General features: G+C 40.4%; 1 protein-coding gene across 2 annotated transcripts in view; it reads right to left on the bottom strand.

Annotated features, from left to right (window-relative positions):
• Positions 1 to 16,201, bottom strand: part of fbln1 (fibulin 1) — a 177,559-nt gene that overhangs the window by 148,248 nt on the left and 13,110 nt on the right. For both annotated transcript variants that reach the window (XM_043709279.2, XM_043709278.2), the window contains exons 2-3: positions 12,130 to 12,238; positions 7,723 to 7,852 (exon numbers count right to left, since the gene is read on the bottom strand). In XM_043709279.2, coding sequence (XP_043565214.1) covers positions 7,723 to 7,852; positions 12,130 to 12,238 — 239 coding nt within the window. The remainder of the gene's footprint in view (positions 1 to 7,722; positions 7,853 to 12,129; positions 12,239 to 16,201) is intronic.

The raw sequence follows: 16,201 nt of genomic DNA, 5'->3' as shown, positions 1-16,201 counted from the left end.
TTTAATTGGAAGCACTAGCTTTCAGAGCACCGCTCCTTCATCGACCTGATGAAGGAGCGTCACTCTGAAAGCTAGTGCTTCCAATTAAACCTGCTGGACTATAACCTGGTGCTATGTGATTTTTAACTTTGTAGTGTATCATGCTCATGAGAAAATCCAAGGGAATATGCTCCATAACAATCTTCTGCCATCTCAACAGATCCAGCGTGTGGCAGGGTGGATGGGGGAATCCGGATACCCATCCTAGCAAAATATTCTTTCTTGCGCAGAAAGTGAGGATATTGAAAACATTTTTCTTATGCGTGTCTGCAGGAAACACACTGGGCAGGCCCAGAAAAAGAGACAGAGGGCCCTTCTCCATCCTTACACCCAAAATCCTCTCCTTCCACCCGCCACAGCACTCCAATATGTTTGAAGCCTACCACAAGACCAGAGACAATGGATAGGAGTGCCCGTACAGACCTTGCACTTGGGACATGTTGAAGATACTCCTGGTTTAAAGTTCGACAAACGGTCTGGAGCCAACTGGACCCTGTGGAGAATCTTCATCTGTAAAGCATGGCTCCTATTGCAAATTGATATCTTTCTTACATTTTTCCAAATATCTTCCAATGCCTCTGAGGTAACTTCAACACCTAGCTCTCTCTCCCACACCCTCCAGAGTTGATCGAATTCAACTGAAGGGACACCCCCCCAATTGATGATATAAAGTACTGACAGAAAGTGTAGTCTGAGCACTGAGAAACCCCCCCTCTGTAAGTCGAATTTGTAAGGATCGGTTGAAAGTGTAGTCTTTTTTTGAATAAAATCCCTAACTTGAAAAAAGCGAAAGAGGTCCCTATTAGATAACTCGTATTTCCTCACTAACTGATTGAAGGACATCATTACGTCTCCCTCAAATAAATCACCCATGTAAGACACACCCCTAGCTGCCCAATGTATCATCCCCGGTTGAAAACCCAGCATACCTGTGTAAAAGAAGATGTTTTGCTAGTATTGCCTTTCCTCTGCCGAATCGCCCTCTATGCTTTAACAGTATGAATAACTATTGGGTTATGGCAATATTGCCTAACTGTCCTCATTTTGTCCAAAAACAGCAAACTGGTAAGGGGATACCTTGCCTGGGAGGCTTCAAAACCTAACCATATTGGAAGAGCATCCCCTCAAGCCCAATCACTCACGTATGATGAAAGCAAGGTCAGTTGGTAATGTTTAATGTCCGGAAGGTCCACTCCCCCAATCTGTGAGGCAATTGCAGTTTAGCTAATTTAATGAGGGGCTGCTTTACGATGTCAAATAAAGGGGCTGAACCAGCCATTCAGTCTCCTGAATATTTGCTTATTGAAAATCAGGGGGAGCATCTGTACAGGTATAGCAAATGGGGGAGAATATTCATCTTAATAAACAATATCCAACAAAACCACGAGACTGGAAGCGCCTCCCATCTTTGAAGGTCTTGCTTGATTTTGTCAAATAATTAAACAAAGTTGGCTTTGAACGGCTGATCCAGAACTGGAGTAATGAATATGTCCAAATCACAAAGTCCCGCTGTGACCACTTAAATGGGAATCGATATTGGCCACAATACCTAGCTTCTTCGTAAGACCACCCATCAGCATAGCCTCTGATTTTGCAAAATTAATCTAGTACCCCGAAAAGGCGCCAAACGCACTGATGCATTGTATCAGACGAGACACTGAAACTGCTGGATTTGACAAAGAAAAGTTAGGACATCGTCCACATAAAACGAAATCTTATGTAATTTTGACCCCACTTCTGGAGCTGATACATTAAGATCCCTACAAATGGCCTCTGCCAATGGTTCAATCACCAATGTAAAAAGCAGTGGTGAAAGGGGACAGCCCTGTCGGCTGCCCCTAAAAATGGTAAAATTGCTTGATCGTACCCCAATGGTGATGACCGTTGTGAGAGGGCCACTGTAGAGAGCCTTTACCCATCTTATAAAGACTTCACCCAAACCAAACCGCTCCAGAGTATAGAAAAGATACAGCCACTCAACTCGGTCAAATGCCTTCTCTGCATCTAGAGAAATCACCAATCCCTGTATTGACTGCTGTTGGCACGTTGAATTACATTAAGCAGCCTCTTAACATTATTGGAGGATCTGTGGCCCTTTATGAAGCCCGTCTGGTCCTCTTTAACAATAGAAAGTAGTACAGTCTCCAGCCTCAATGCAAGAGTCTTAGAGAGGATTTTAAAGTCCACATTTAAAAGTGAAATGGGCCTGTACAAAGCACAATGCTCCGGGACCTTCCCTTTTTTAAGAATAAACAAAATATTGGCCTCTCTCAGAGATGGCAGGAGACAATCATGACTGTATGAATCATTAAACATGTTGAACATCAGGCCTAACATTATGTTTATAAATTCCTTATAGAATTCGCTGGGAAGTCCGTCAGGACCAGGCGCCTTTCCACTCTGAAGCTGCGTCACAGTTTCCTGCACTTCTTGCTCTGATAAGGGGGCATTGACAAAGGACTCTTGTTCGGGGGTCACGCCTGAGAGCTTCAGATCCTTAAAAAAAAATCCATTTTGGCTCTCCCCTCCTCACAACCCTCAGATTGGTATAACTTAGAGTAAAATCTCTAAAATGCCACATTAATCTTTTTAGAGTCACATGTCACATTCCCAGACCTTTCCCTGATCGCCGTAATGGCTTGTGGGGCACTCCTTTTCCTAGCAAGATATGCTAAATACTTGCCTGGCCTGTCACCATGCTCATATAACCGTTGCTTTACAAAAGCAAGTTCCTTTGCCCGTCTGCATGAGTATGGAATTCAATATAGACCACAGCACCGTAATCCTCTGTAGCTTGACCAACGAGGGCCTGTCAAAGTAAGCCTTCTCGGCTGCCTTCAACCGAGCTTCGAGGAGACGTTGCTGCTCACCCTTCTGCTGCTTCCTACTGGCAGAGTAGGAAATAACTAACCCCTGGCATAGGCTTTGGCAGTTTCCAAAAGGATGGATGGACTACTAACCGAGTCTGAATTATGTCTAGGAACAGCTGAAATTCCCTAGAGAAGTACTCCACAAACTTATTATCCTTGAGGATAAAGGGATCCATTTGCCAGTGCCTTGAACCCATTGTAATGTCCTTAATCTTAACCAACAGGCACACTGGAGCATGATCAGAGATGGTAATATTACCAATCGTACAAGATGCCACCAAGTCCAGGGTTGCCACGTGGGTCAGAAAAAAATCAATTCTGGTGTGACATCTGTGTGGATTGGAGAAAAATGTAAAATCCCTGCCTGTAGGGTGCAGACGCCTCCAGACGTCTACCAACCCTAACTCCACACACAGATCCACTATTTGTTAAGTTTATACAGAGGGTTTCGGGTGATCTTTGGGCAGCCTGCCTACTGTGGGATCCATGAGACAGTTAAAATCTCCCCCTATAATGATGTATTGGGACTTAAGACTGCTCAGTTTAGAAAACGCATTTACCAAAAATTTGAGGGGATGGGCCAGAGGGCAATAAACATTTAAAACACCATATTCTTCCCCATTTATCAGGGTTCTGAGAATTACAAACCTCCCGTGTGTGTCTTTAACACACTCCAGTAACTTAAATGGAAGATTCCTCCCAACTAATATAGCCACTCTCTTACTTCTGGTATTAAATGATGAAAAGTAAACCTGATCAAAGCCATTCTGCTGTAATTTCAAATGCTCCCTATCATTCAACTGTATCTCCTGTAACAAAGCAATAGCCATCTTCTCCTTTCTAAGACTCAAACGTACCTTCTTCTTAATTGGTGAGTGACTCCCCTTGATATTCCAGGTACACCATTTAATCAAGTCATTAGCCATAACCTTCTGCAGTAACAATTAAATTCCAGAGAGGAGGAACTCGAATCACAAATCACCGAACCTTAGTGTCACAAGCTACACTGAACATAAAATCTATATAAACTAAAACCACTACATTTAACAAACCTACAAAGCTATCAAAGATTATATACAACAAAACCAAAAAAACAAACTAACATATAAAGCGCCAATGGCACTGAATAGGGGAACTCACCCCCTGCCCGGAGGGGTAACTACCCATCCCAAACTGTCGATAAGTATGCATCTAGCCATCCCAGCCGTCTTCCCTTCTCCTAGCCAGAGCTGCACCGCAAACACAGACAGGAAAGAAAGAAAACATACCATAGAATAGCAAATGAATAAAGAAAACATCTTTAAAGAAAAAAAAAGGGTGAATACCCCATCCATCCTTTGATATACCTTAACTTAGAAATTGAAAATATACATCTCAACTGCCACCAAACATAGGTTAAACCAAAATATTATCAATAGGAAAAAAAGAAAGCTCCAACTGGACTTGCTCCATTTCTTTTACAAAATGACAAAAACATACCCAAACAACACTCCTATTTGTACATACTAAATTGTTCAGATTAGGTTAATTTGTCCACAAAGTCTCTTGCCTTCTCCAACGTGTCAAAGAGATGTACGGATCCACCTAAGGTGAGCCGACGCACCGCCGGATACCTCAGAGAGCACTGAATCCAAAGCTCCCTCAGTCTTCTCTTGACACTGACATAAGATTTTCTTTTCTGGATCAACGCCGCTGAAAAGTCCTGGAAAAACATGATCTTAGAGCCCTTGTAAATTAGGGCCTTCGGATCCTTCCCCTGGATTTTGGAAGCTTCCATGATTCTCTCCTTGTCTCTATAATGATGGAACCACACCAGGAGAGGACGAGGACTTTGACCCAGACCTGATCTCTGCCTAGATTAGAGTGGTGCTGGAAAAGCACACCAGGTCAGGGAGCATCCGAGGAGCAGGGAAATCGACGTTTCGGGCAAAAGCCATTCATCAGGACTCTTGTGGAGAGTGGAGGAGAACGTCTTCAAGGTAGGCATCCTTGCAAGAGGATTTGCAGTAAGGTTAAAATCAACTAGGCAAAAGTGAGAACTGCAGATGCTGGAAATCAGGGTCTAGATTAGAGTGGTGCTGGAAAAGCACAGCAGGTCAGGCAGCATCCGAGGAGCAGGAAAATTGAAAGCCCTTCATCAGGACTGCACTATGACCTGGTGAGCCCTCTCAATCTTTAAGCCTGTCATTCCAGCCTCCAAGTTAAGGAATTCTGGCAAACAGTCCTCAATAAATTCCGCTGGCCGCTCACTTTCCTTACCCTACAGCAGACCTACGATCTGAATATTTTTTCTCCTACCCCTATTCTCAAGATCATCCACTTGGTCACACAAATTATCGACCTGCATCTCCAGGGCTTGGATCCTATCCTTGGCTGAAATGGCATCAGCTTCCCCACTGTGACCCTGTGCTCAACCTCATCTGTCCTCTTTTCCAGGTCTCCCAGCTGTTGTTCATGCTTCTGCAGCATGATAGAGATCGGGGCCAGCTTCTCCTTTATTTGTTTCCCCAACATCTCACGAGATTTTGCGAGCTCCTTCACCAGGGCCTGGAAAGTAATCAATTCCAAGGATCCTGCAGGTTGGACCATGGGCCTGGTCTCGGACACTCCTCCTTTTTTCGGCATCTCTGGATGGCAGGAAATGCAAGTATGTTAACTTTTCAAAGTTTCTTGGGACACCACGATCTTTTTGGAGTCCCAGGTTGGGCAGATTGAAGGTTCATCCCGCTTGTGCTGCGGTGCAGAGCTCTGCAATGCGATCCTCCTAGATCGCCGCCATCTTGGATCCCTCGTTGTGTGATTTTTAACTCTGTCCACCCCAATCCAACACCGTCACATCCAAATCATGATTTCTCTTGTGTTAAAATTGTTCCACCCACTGTACAAGCAAAGGGAGAAAAGGAGGTTCCCATAACACTCATGTGAAAATACATTAGTGCTCCTGCATACAAATTTGGGCCTCATGTCCATTTGTGCCCAATTTGCAAAACAGGACTGCCCTAAATAGAAGCCTAGGAAAACATAAACAACACTTAAGCTGGGGGTGAGAACTGGCAAGCAACATTTGCTTCACGCAGAAAAAGCAGGTAAAGCCATCATAAACAAAACTATTGACCACTCCTTGACTTTAAATCATTGAATTTTCCACTATCGACATCCCATGGTTCACTATTGACCTGAAACTCAGCCACTTGGATGAGCCACATAAATGTCATGGCTACTAGAAAGAGTAAAAGGTTGGATATAGTGCAGTAAATCATCTTACAGCTCCACCAAATGTCCACAGAATTTGTAAGGCACAAGAGTTTCTTTTTCATTTCCCTGGATGATTGCAGTGCACCAACACTGAAGAATCTATTCAGGACAAGATGAGCTGCTTGGACAATATGCCATCCACCAGGCTAAGTATTCATTTCCATTCCCAATCTCCACCTTCCCTCCTATCAGTATACTATGACTGTGGGCTGTGCTATCTACAACACTGCAGAAACTCTTCCAAGACTTCTGACATTGCATCTCCAAAACCTGCAACCTCTAACATCCAGCCTGTTCAAGGCAACAGCTTCCTGAGAGTATCATCACTTTCATGATCTTGTCTAAGATACATACCATCTTGACCTGGACATACATTTCTATTGAAAATTCTTGGATATTTGACCCAATAGCTATGCGAAGGTACCCTGACCATATGGGTTGCAGAGGTTCAAAATGGACGCCCTTCAGAACCTTCTTAGTGCCAGGCAAGTTGGGCAATGAATAGCATTACAAGTGATGGCTCACAATACAAAAAGAAATGATGCAGCCTAATTAGTGCTCCTTAAGGGACCCATTCTCTATATCAAAAAAGCCAAGTTATTAAAAAAAACCCTGACAATGTGATTTCAGGAAGAACTCGTTTTGAAACCACTGCAGAGCTGAAATTTGTTGCTGAACCCTGTTCAGCCTCCTTCCAACTGCTCCCATCATTTTGATAGCTTCCTTACACTCCCATTGTTTAGAAGATTAATATCTGTATGTTGAATTAGGCAGTAAGAGGCCTTCATAAAATTACAAACGTTTTATTGTAAATGTGTAGATGAACAGAAACACTGATATCCACTTGTCCCTTTCGGATCCTTTCCCTATCCAAAAGCTAAACATTTGTTATTATACATGTGTAGGGCAAGTGAAACTTGGACCCAAGTCTCCTGGCTCAGAGGTAAGGGAACCATCATTGTGCCAAAAGAATCCTTAGTTATAAGAATTCAGCTCTTTTCTTTTAATATCCAGGAATGCTATTGCACACAACTGAACATTGGTTTCCCCTTCAACAAACCATCAGTGATTCTTTTTTCACCTACTTTCATTAGTAAATCACGCTTGTTTCCAATTTACATGCAAAGTCCATTAAGGGCAATGCAGATCACCAAAGGTGAGGGTCAAGTAGGTAGAGAGGGTGGGGGCAAAATCAAAGTGGATTTGGAAGGGATAAGAACCAAGCTCATATATATAAAGTTGAAAGAACACTATCTGCTTTCAATCAATTCTGGAGATGCTCTGGTTTACCCTTAAAGGGACCTGTATTTCAAATATTAACATCATGGCCTACCTAAAAGCTGTTATTGTTGATATAAAGGTCTGAAGTTAAAGTCCTCCAGGATAGTGACCTGTCCAACAAGCATCAAGAGCTCAATGATGTCATTGATCAGCAAAAACTACTTTCTAGACAGTGGCTTTACTCATCAGTGAATAAAGTTCAGAACATTATGTAAAGCATTGTAAGCAAGAAATTTCATTGCACATCAAGGAACTTGGGGAAAAAAAAATGCATTACCTTTATCATGTTGTAGTTGCCTGAGTTAGTGCTATGTACCTCACATGCGTGGTTTTCCCTGGCCATGTTTATACCATATGCACAATGCATCTCTTCAAGCTTTACCCAACAGCATTCTTCCTGTGCTATTCTGTAATGAGGAATGTGAGAAATTTTAATCTTCTTACAAAACAGGAAACAGAGGTAAAGTCAGCCAAGTCTCGGAAGTATTTTGCAGCTACAATTATATTAATGAGGCATGTTAACAATTGATCAATGCCACATGTTACTCTGCAAAGGATAAAGATTACTAAACTGAAAGAAAGTTTACCCACAGTAGCCCAGTACTGTGGGGTTTCAGAAAGGAAAGAATATTGAAGAGCAAAGAAAATGGGGGGAAAAAATGAAGCTGTTAAATTTGAGGAAAAATTTGAGCTGTATCAAGTTGGAGAAAAGCAAGAAAGTTATTAAAATTGTTTTAAAGGTTAATTGTCATTATCTGACCCCTTTTTGCAATTTTTCTGAGTCATACAGGACTAGTATCAAACAACTTTTTTCAGCCTTTGTCAACTTCACTGAGGAACCAGTCGTCAGGAGATCAATCAAAGTCAAGGTTATAAGTCCTCCATATTCTCTCCCCCTGTATTTGATGTTGGGGATAACCAAGTGTGAGCTTAATAACTCTTCCTCAACTCATACAAGACTTTTCTATTTCAGAGCCCATTGAGCATCTCCACTATAATATATGTATGGACTAAGTGGGATAGATTGTGACTTTGTATGTTTGTGTAAAACTAGTAATAGCAAAGCAGCCACTGGTTTTACTTCTCTTTTCATTTTTATTTTCAGTTTAATCAATATAACACAGGCCACAGATCCATTAACTTGAAATTTACACTGTTGTATAAAGTTAAAATCCAACCCAGTAGATTTGAAGTATAGTAATTTGGCAAATTTGGGTTAAAGGATTTTTGTCCATCTTTGCTCACATTCTTAAAATGCTTCCAGTAAGCAAGCCTGTTTAACATAAAACCCTGAGGCAGTCATTAAAATTTACTTCAAAAGGTCAAACCTCAAAGGCATCCCTCCAGGGTGCCATTGAGGTTCTAGGGTTAAGGACAACTATTTCCTGAAAAAGGTTTAACATGAGCTTTCAACCTCAGTTGTCTTGACTCTGCACATTATCAATATTAATTCCTGTTTTTCTAGTCTTTGTTTTTGTACCCCATTGTAGCCCTTGTGGTATTTCCTGTGTTTCCCAATGGTATTATCTTCTCCTCCCACAACCCCTCACCCATCATTAGCAACATTCATATTCATATTCACATTCACTTAGTCAGCGGTTTCATCAGTGTCAACAAACATCCATGGGATTTTGAATAACAATCACACTGTATACATCCCATCACGAGAAATTGGATAAGGCCCAAAAATGGGTTTGGAGGTTGTGACACACCATTAATGCATGCCTATTAATTTCAATACAGAGAGTAACTTTGTACTAAATGTTCCTTTCAATGATTTCTTCATGCAATACTTAGTACATTGCTGAATGACTTCATATCTCAGCAGTGGGTGCAGAATTGAAAGATTGTATTACAAGATCAAGCTAAACAGCAGTTTTTTAAGATAGTCTTATATCTTAATGGGGAGATGCATTTTGAAAGGAGTTTTTGTAGCTTTCAGTTGTTCAGTTGATGTGTATTTGGTTTATGTATAGGTAAATAAAGCTTGAGTGTTGACCCAGAGCTTCATTTAGACAGAGAAGCTGCTCGTAGCTGGGTTGAGTTGTAAATACAAGTGCAGACATTTTGTGATTGCAGTAATACTTTAAAGCACTGTAACCAAAATGTGGTTACACTTAGAAGCTTTTGTAATCTCTGCATTGCTCTCCAATAAGAAAAATATGCAACTGACAAAAAAGACATGTCAATTTTAAGAAGCACAATGAATAGTAAAGTATGACAAAGGGAAAGCTCCAAGTTCTTTGTTGCAGTACCTTGGTGCAGAAGGTGGATAGCAAGCAAAAGGTCAGCTAATCCAAAGGGCCAAGAGGACTCAAGAGAGGTACTATACAGCTACTGGGAGTCAATGCAAACAAGCTAGCTCTAAGGGTATGGATATGGTACTGCAAAAGCTTTACTGATTTTACATTGGTTAGTGAATGCATTTTTCAATACATTACAACTGAATCACTAGTCTCACAATGCTCACCAGCCTCCCTTCATTCACATCCTAGCAAGCTCTATCAACCAGGACTCATACTTCATTTATTGGTTTATCTCATCCTCCCACACTGAAATAACACCACAAAAGCCGGTATCCTGTCACCAAATCACCCTTTACTTAAATATGTAAAGTCCTTGACACTGATCCAGCTCCCTCAGAGCCAGCTCTCAGAGTGTTAGCACTCCTGTCTGTATCTGTCGGCTAGGGCTCCCTGATTGGAACAGATTAACAGCCCCATTCAGGGAAATCATATTATATAATGTCCACCTGGCTGACCTCGTTACAATCACTACATAGACTTCGCACATCTGCGAGCCTCATACTCATATCTCACACTGCTCAAATCAACCATGACAGCCTCATGACTCAAACACATTGCAGTACACTCAATGGTGCATTGTCCTCTCTCTTGCATTATTTGGTGGTATACAACCACAGGCAGCAGCAACTAAACACAAGTAACAGGCATGGCTGCTCTCTCAGATGGATAAGATGATAGTCAGAGTCTTTACAGTAGCCATCACTGAGGCTATGGCACATGGCAAGAACCGAAATCTTTGAATAAAACAACATCATAACAACAGAGAGAATTCCCAATTCTGAAACGATGCAAGTCTACAACTTGGTCTCCTAGGACTAGAGCCAGATTTCTGCAGGCCATCTGAAAATCAGTAACCTTCTGTAGCCAGTTGAGCAGCACTGCATAGAAGCAGTACGCAAAAATGAGGACTGCTCCTCGGATGCTGCCTGACCTGCTGTGCTTTTCCAGCACCATTCTAATCTCGAAACAGTAGGTCAAACACATAGAAGGATAGCTGTAAGGAAATATACAAGAGTACCAAGTTGACATTGTATAAGACTTTTTTTTGATACAGTTGATTTGGAGTTTTTGCTTTGTGAATGTTATTAGTGATCATTAGCCAAATGATGCAAAAGGTTTTACAAACTGTAGTGCAGAACTGTAGTAGCTATTCCCAAATTCATTACAAAATCTAAAGGTTTTATTGATATCAACAAAGTTCTCAATTTGTGTTTCTGATAGACTCAGGATACAGAAAACATGGACCAGGGTTCTATACTTAACAATAATTACTATTTAAAGCAAAATAATTGATTCTAACTACAGGTAAACAATTATGAACTGTCAACATAACTATTAATTAAATTCTAATCCTCTTCTAAAAATCCACTATACACATGTACAGACAGATAACAAAGAAATGGTGTTATGGTGGAGGGAAAGAAAAACTGGAGTAACAGTTCAATGTTGCTAGTCCTTTGGAGTGAATAGGGTTTTTTTTTATTCCCAGGACCTTTAATTTTCTAATATTTTACCTCATATTTCTTTGCTTCTTCACAGGTGGCACAGAGTGTCTGTTTCACAAATTATAAATACTCTGACTTATTGGTTAAAAGCAACAGCCTAGTGCAATTGTTGGGCGCAAATAACTGGTTTTGATCAAGCTTTAGGTATTTAACTGGAGAGAAAAACAGACTATCTGCCTTTTCATCTGTCCAAAGGCTTTTGCCAGTATTGTTCCCAGCCACAAGCTGTTCAGCTACCCAACAGCTAATCAGATAGTTGCTGGTCACAATTTCACAAACCAATCAGCAACCTGTAATCAGTTGGATCTCACTTTGTATACATATCCCTGCAATTATTTAGTGCCTTTCATAACTTCCGGATATCTCAAAGCACTTTACAGCCAGTGACATACTTATGAAGTGTTTTCAATGGTGTAATGTAGGAAACATGGCACTTAATTTACACGGTGTAAGAGTAAGCTCTTATAAACACTTGTTAAAAGATCCCATAGCTCTAACCTGAGCTCCACCTGAGAGGCAGGCAGCTTCATATCTCAGCTCAAAGACAGCACCTCCACAAGTGTAGCATTCTCTCAGTATTGCAATGGAATTTCAGCTTTGAGTTTTGAACGCAGCTCTCCGAATTGGAACTTGAATCCACAACCTTCTCATTCAGAGTCAAGAAGGCTATTGACTGAGTCACATCTACAGTGAGAGAAGGCTTGTGTGGAGCATAACCACAAACATCTGCAGACCTCACTTTCTCCTCAGTTCTATCAAGTGACCTGTTTCTGTGCTGTAAATTCTATGCAACTCCTTTCAATTGTAAGATGTTGCATTGAAACAGCAGTTCCATCAGGAGGCAGAGATTTTTAAAAATGTTTGAAACTATACCTGCAAAATGGTTCTTCCAATGTGTAGGGCAAAGAAGCACAATCTCCTTTCTCAGATGCCCATTCAAGTCCATTGGAACAGCAGGCATTGATTGAACTCTGCACTGTCACTGCAAGAAAGGAAGAAATATGATGATTAGACCTGTACAAAATGGCTGTCTGTCTTGGAAAGTGCAGCAGTTGTAACTTTCTTTCTGGCCAAATATATGTGAACAAACTTGTTTTCCAGCTTATAGTATTTTACATTTAAATAGTGCTCCAATCATGCCAAGGAAAGCACAAAACGTAAAAAGTGATGTTTTTCAAAATGTTGTCTTTAGGATAACACACATCCCAAGGCACCAACAGTAAGAAGCAACATAAATGATCTGTATATTGTGATTAATTATTCATAGTAACACATGTACTTACACCAATGATTGACAAAACTGCAAAAGGAGATGGAAAAAAATGGAAACATGACAACTAATAAAAATATACTGTTTTTAAAGTTAAAATAACTAAAGTCAAATATATCCTTCCAAGTTACAATGTGGCACTAATCTTACTGGTATTTCTGTTTGGGAATCAAGGCATTGACTTGAAGTACTAGTCAACAGCTATGTTTATCAAATGTGATATGATGAGATTCCCATTCCTCCAGGCGAACAGGTGTGGTACATTGGTCACATATTTTATAGTTATTAATATGGAAAACTTTCAGAACAGAAACTTGCTTTGATCAGGTGAGTTATGCCTTAGGCTTCAGTTTGAAAATCTGTTTATCATAAATAGCAATCAATTGAGTACCTAAAGTATTATGATCTCCACAGAGACCATTAACTTTTAGAAAAGAGAGAGAGAGAGCGAGATGAATCTCCCAGCAAACTATGGAAGGAATTATGGGACAGGATTTCACAGTTGAAGATTACTAACGTAACAAACACACTAAAGTCAACAAAGACTTAACAGGTAACTAATACATGAAAAAACAGAAAAGATGCTTCCCTATTATCTAATTAAAACAACTATTGTACTTTAAGCCACTTTCCAAGCGGATACGTGGCCTTGAAGACTCAGTTTTAACCTTGACCCAGCTTTTTAGCAAGCTACATTTTCCCTGTCACACCAAGACAAATATTCCAATGTCCTCTGAATGTCATTCCACTAAGTCTTCTGAGCATCCTTGAACACCTTTCAGCAGCAAAACCCACCAGGGCAACTTCTCATTCCTTAAGTTTCAACATGTCTGATATCAAGTCCCATCTCTTCATACAGAGTATCTTAATAAAAGCAAAGTACTGTGGATGCTAGATTTATTGAACTTCTTATGGCATTGTTTTGCATCCAGGCTAGCTGAGTCTGACGGCGTGGTCTGTTTATTACAGAAAGGGCCTTCCTCTCCATCAGCCTGTCCACAAATTCTCTAGATCCCTCAAGCACAGTGTGAGGAGAAGTCCCTGGATTGCAGCATCTATAGCAGCATATTGCAGCTGGGCTTTAAATGGTGTCAGAGGTGACCAAGGCAGGTCAGACATTCCACCTCTCAAGCCACATAATTTCCTCAGAATTGCAAAGAGTTTGAGCATGTTATCAATGAGGGGAAAAGCAGAAGACTGAGAGAGAAAAATTCATCCCAGCGCATGACATACTGGACACCAAGAAATTTACTTGCCACCTACTTTGACTGCAAATAGGAAAATCAGGCTATATTAAACAATCTAACAACTAATTTAATACAAACTGAATGTGATATATTCTTAACCCTTTTGACATCTTTCATCTTTGTCTTGAAAATATTAGAAGGCTGAATCCAAATCAGCAAGCTGAATGTGACAATTAGGATTTAAATTTCAGTTTGTATGTGCTCTTCATAGTGCCAACTGAGTTTCTTTTACTACTAGCTTATTTCACTTTCTTTCAATTCAAAAAGGTCTCCTTTTGTGTTTTGCATACAATGCACAAGTTTCCATTTTCTCACTTAAATGGACTTGCATTGTCCACATTGTGTTTTTAAAAGCTTGATTGGATTTTGCATTGTCTGGACCCCAAAATAGAATTTATGATTCATCCAAAAGTTTCACAATTTGGTCTGCTTGACTTTCCTGAAGAAGGGCTTATGCCCGAAACGTCGATTCTCGTGTTCCCTGGATGCTGCCTGACCTGCTGCGCTGTTCCAGCAACACATTTTCAGCTTTGTTAAGAACAACATTGCTGATTGCTGGCAAATCGTTCGACTTCTGACAACTATGAATTGGAATCCAAGGAATAATTCCCTGTCATATTACTGTTACCTTTGAGTGCTGTTGCTATCTGCTGTCACGTCTTGCTCATGCCTCATCCACATATTTAATTAAAATGGCTTTACCGCACCTCTCACTGACATTAACCTTCTGTTTCTCGGCTAATGCTCTCATACCTACTTATCATCAGCAGTTTAAGCTTTGATTCTTTGGACACATCTTTAGTTGAAATTGTAATTTTCACTGCAAGGTTATGGAGTTCAATTGATTCTTTTTAGTCAATCAATATTTTCTACATGAAGTTAACGTCTGCCGCATCAGTGTGTTTTCAGAATCACAAGAGATAGCAATTCTCCTCATCATCTAAGAAAACATTTTCACCATCTATGGTCAAATTAGGCACAGCATCACATTTCCAGGACTGTTAAATAAACTACATTTTAAGTTAAGTTTTGCAAAGCAACAGGAAATAATTTCCACATCAGTACATTTTTCTTTAGCAAATTGTCTGGAAAGAAAGTCCTGTCAATTGCCAATATCTCTAAGAATAACAACTTGTTTTCCTGCCACAGCTGATAAGAATGAAGACTTTCCAAATTTAAATAGAAGACATCCATAATTTCCTGCGCTTGAGTAATAGATTCCGAAGAACCCATAGATTTGTCATTATTTTTACACACTGCTATTGCTTCTGAAGGATATACCCTTCAAAATACCACAGTATTGGTCTGGTCTCCATAGCCCAAAACACATAGCAAACATTCTTCCATTTTCTCTAGCAAATTTCACAAAGTCTGACTCAACTCCTTCACTGAATTTCTAAATTTGTGTTGATAATCCTCGGGCAGTAACTCAATAGGCATAGAGATCAGTTATTTTCACAGTATGTTAGTCACCAGACTGTAAGTGGAAAGACATGCATATTATTCTAAATCCTTCCTCGTGAAAACTTCCTTATAGTCTTTGCAGTTTCATAGTAATTTTCTCAAATGATACAAAGTACAACTTGATTCCTTACATTTGATTTGACAAGGAATATTCAGTTTATGCCCAAGTTAAATTTAAGTAATCCTCAAGTTTTACTGTTAGCTCCTGTTCAGCAGAGTCAAAACCTTTCTTATCCAGGATTGGGAAATGCCGGTGTTGGACTGAGGTGTATAAATTTAAAAATCACACAACACCAGGTTATAGTCCAACAGGTTTAATTGGAAGCACTAGCTTTCAAAGCGCTGCTCCTTCACCACCAAGTTTCTCCAGTTTTTGTTTTTGGTGTGCATGAAGGAGCACACCTATGGGTTTTTCCTGCCTCAGGCGACTGACTGTGTGGAGTTTGCACGTTCTCCCCGTGTCTGCGTGGGTTTCCTCCGGGTGCTCCGGTTTCCTCCCACAGTCCAAAGATGTGCAGGTCAGGTGAATTGGCCATGCTAAATTGCCCGTAGTGTTAGGTAAGGGGTAAATATAGGGGTATGGGTGGGTTTCGCTTCGGCGGGTCGGTGTGGACTTGTTGGGCCGAAGGGCCTGTTTCCACACTGTAATATAATCTAATCTAATCTAATAATCTAATCAATGCTCCGAAAGCTAGTGCTTACAATTAAATCTGTTGGACTATAACCTGTTGTGTGATTTTTAACTTTCTTACCCAGACTTCTTTTTTGCTGAACTTCAAGGTATTCCTTTTCTTTTTCTTGTTGAAATTCAACAGCAAGATTTTGCATCTCTTTATTTTTATATTTCAAGGTCTTTTCCTTCCTAACCACATCTGTAAGTTACCTGTCCTGTACATGTACATAATCCTGCGATTCCACCTTGCCAGTCAAAGAGTCAACATCATATTTTGTTGCTTGTTTTGTT

Source organism: Chiloscyllium plagiosum, unplaced genomic scaffold (genome assembly GCF_037043375.1).
Source record: "Chiloscyllium plagiosum isolate Xiang-an unplaced genomic scaffold, Cpla_swu_hap1 HiC_scaffold_19, whole genome shotgun sequence".
Lineage (NCBI taxonomy): Eukaryota > Metazoa > Chordata > Chondrichthyes > Orectolobiformes > Hemiscylliidae > Chiloscyllium > Chiloscyllium plagiosum.
This window is presented reverse-complemented; position numbering and strand designations above follow the sequence as displayed.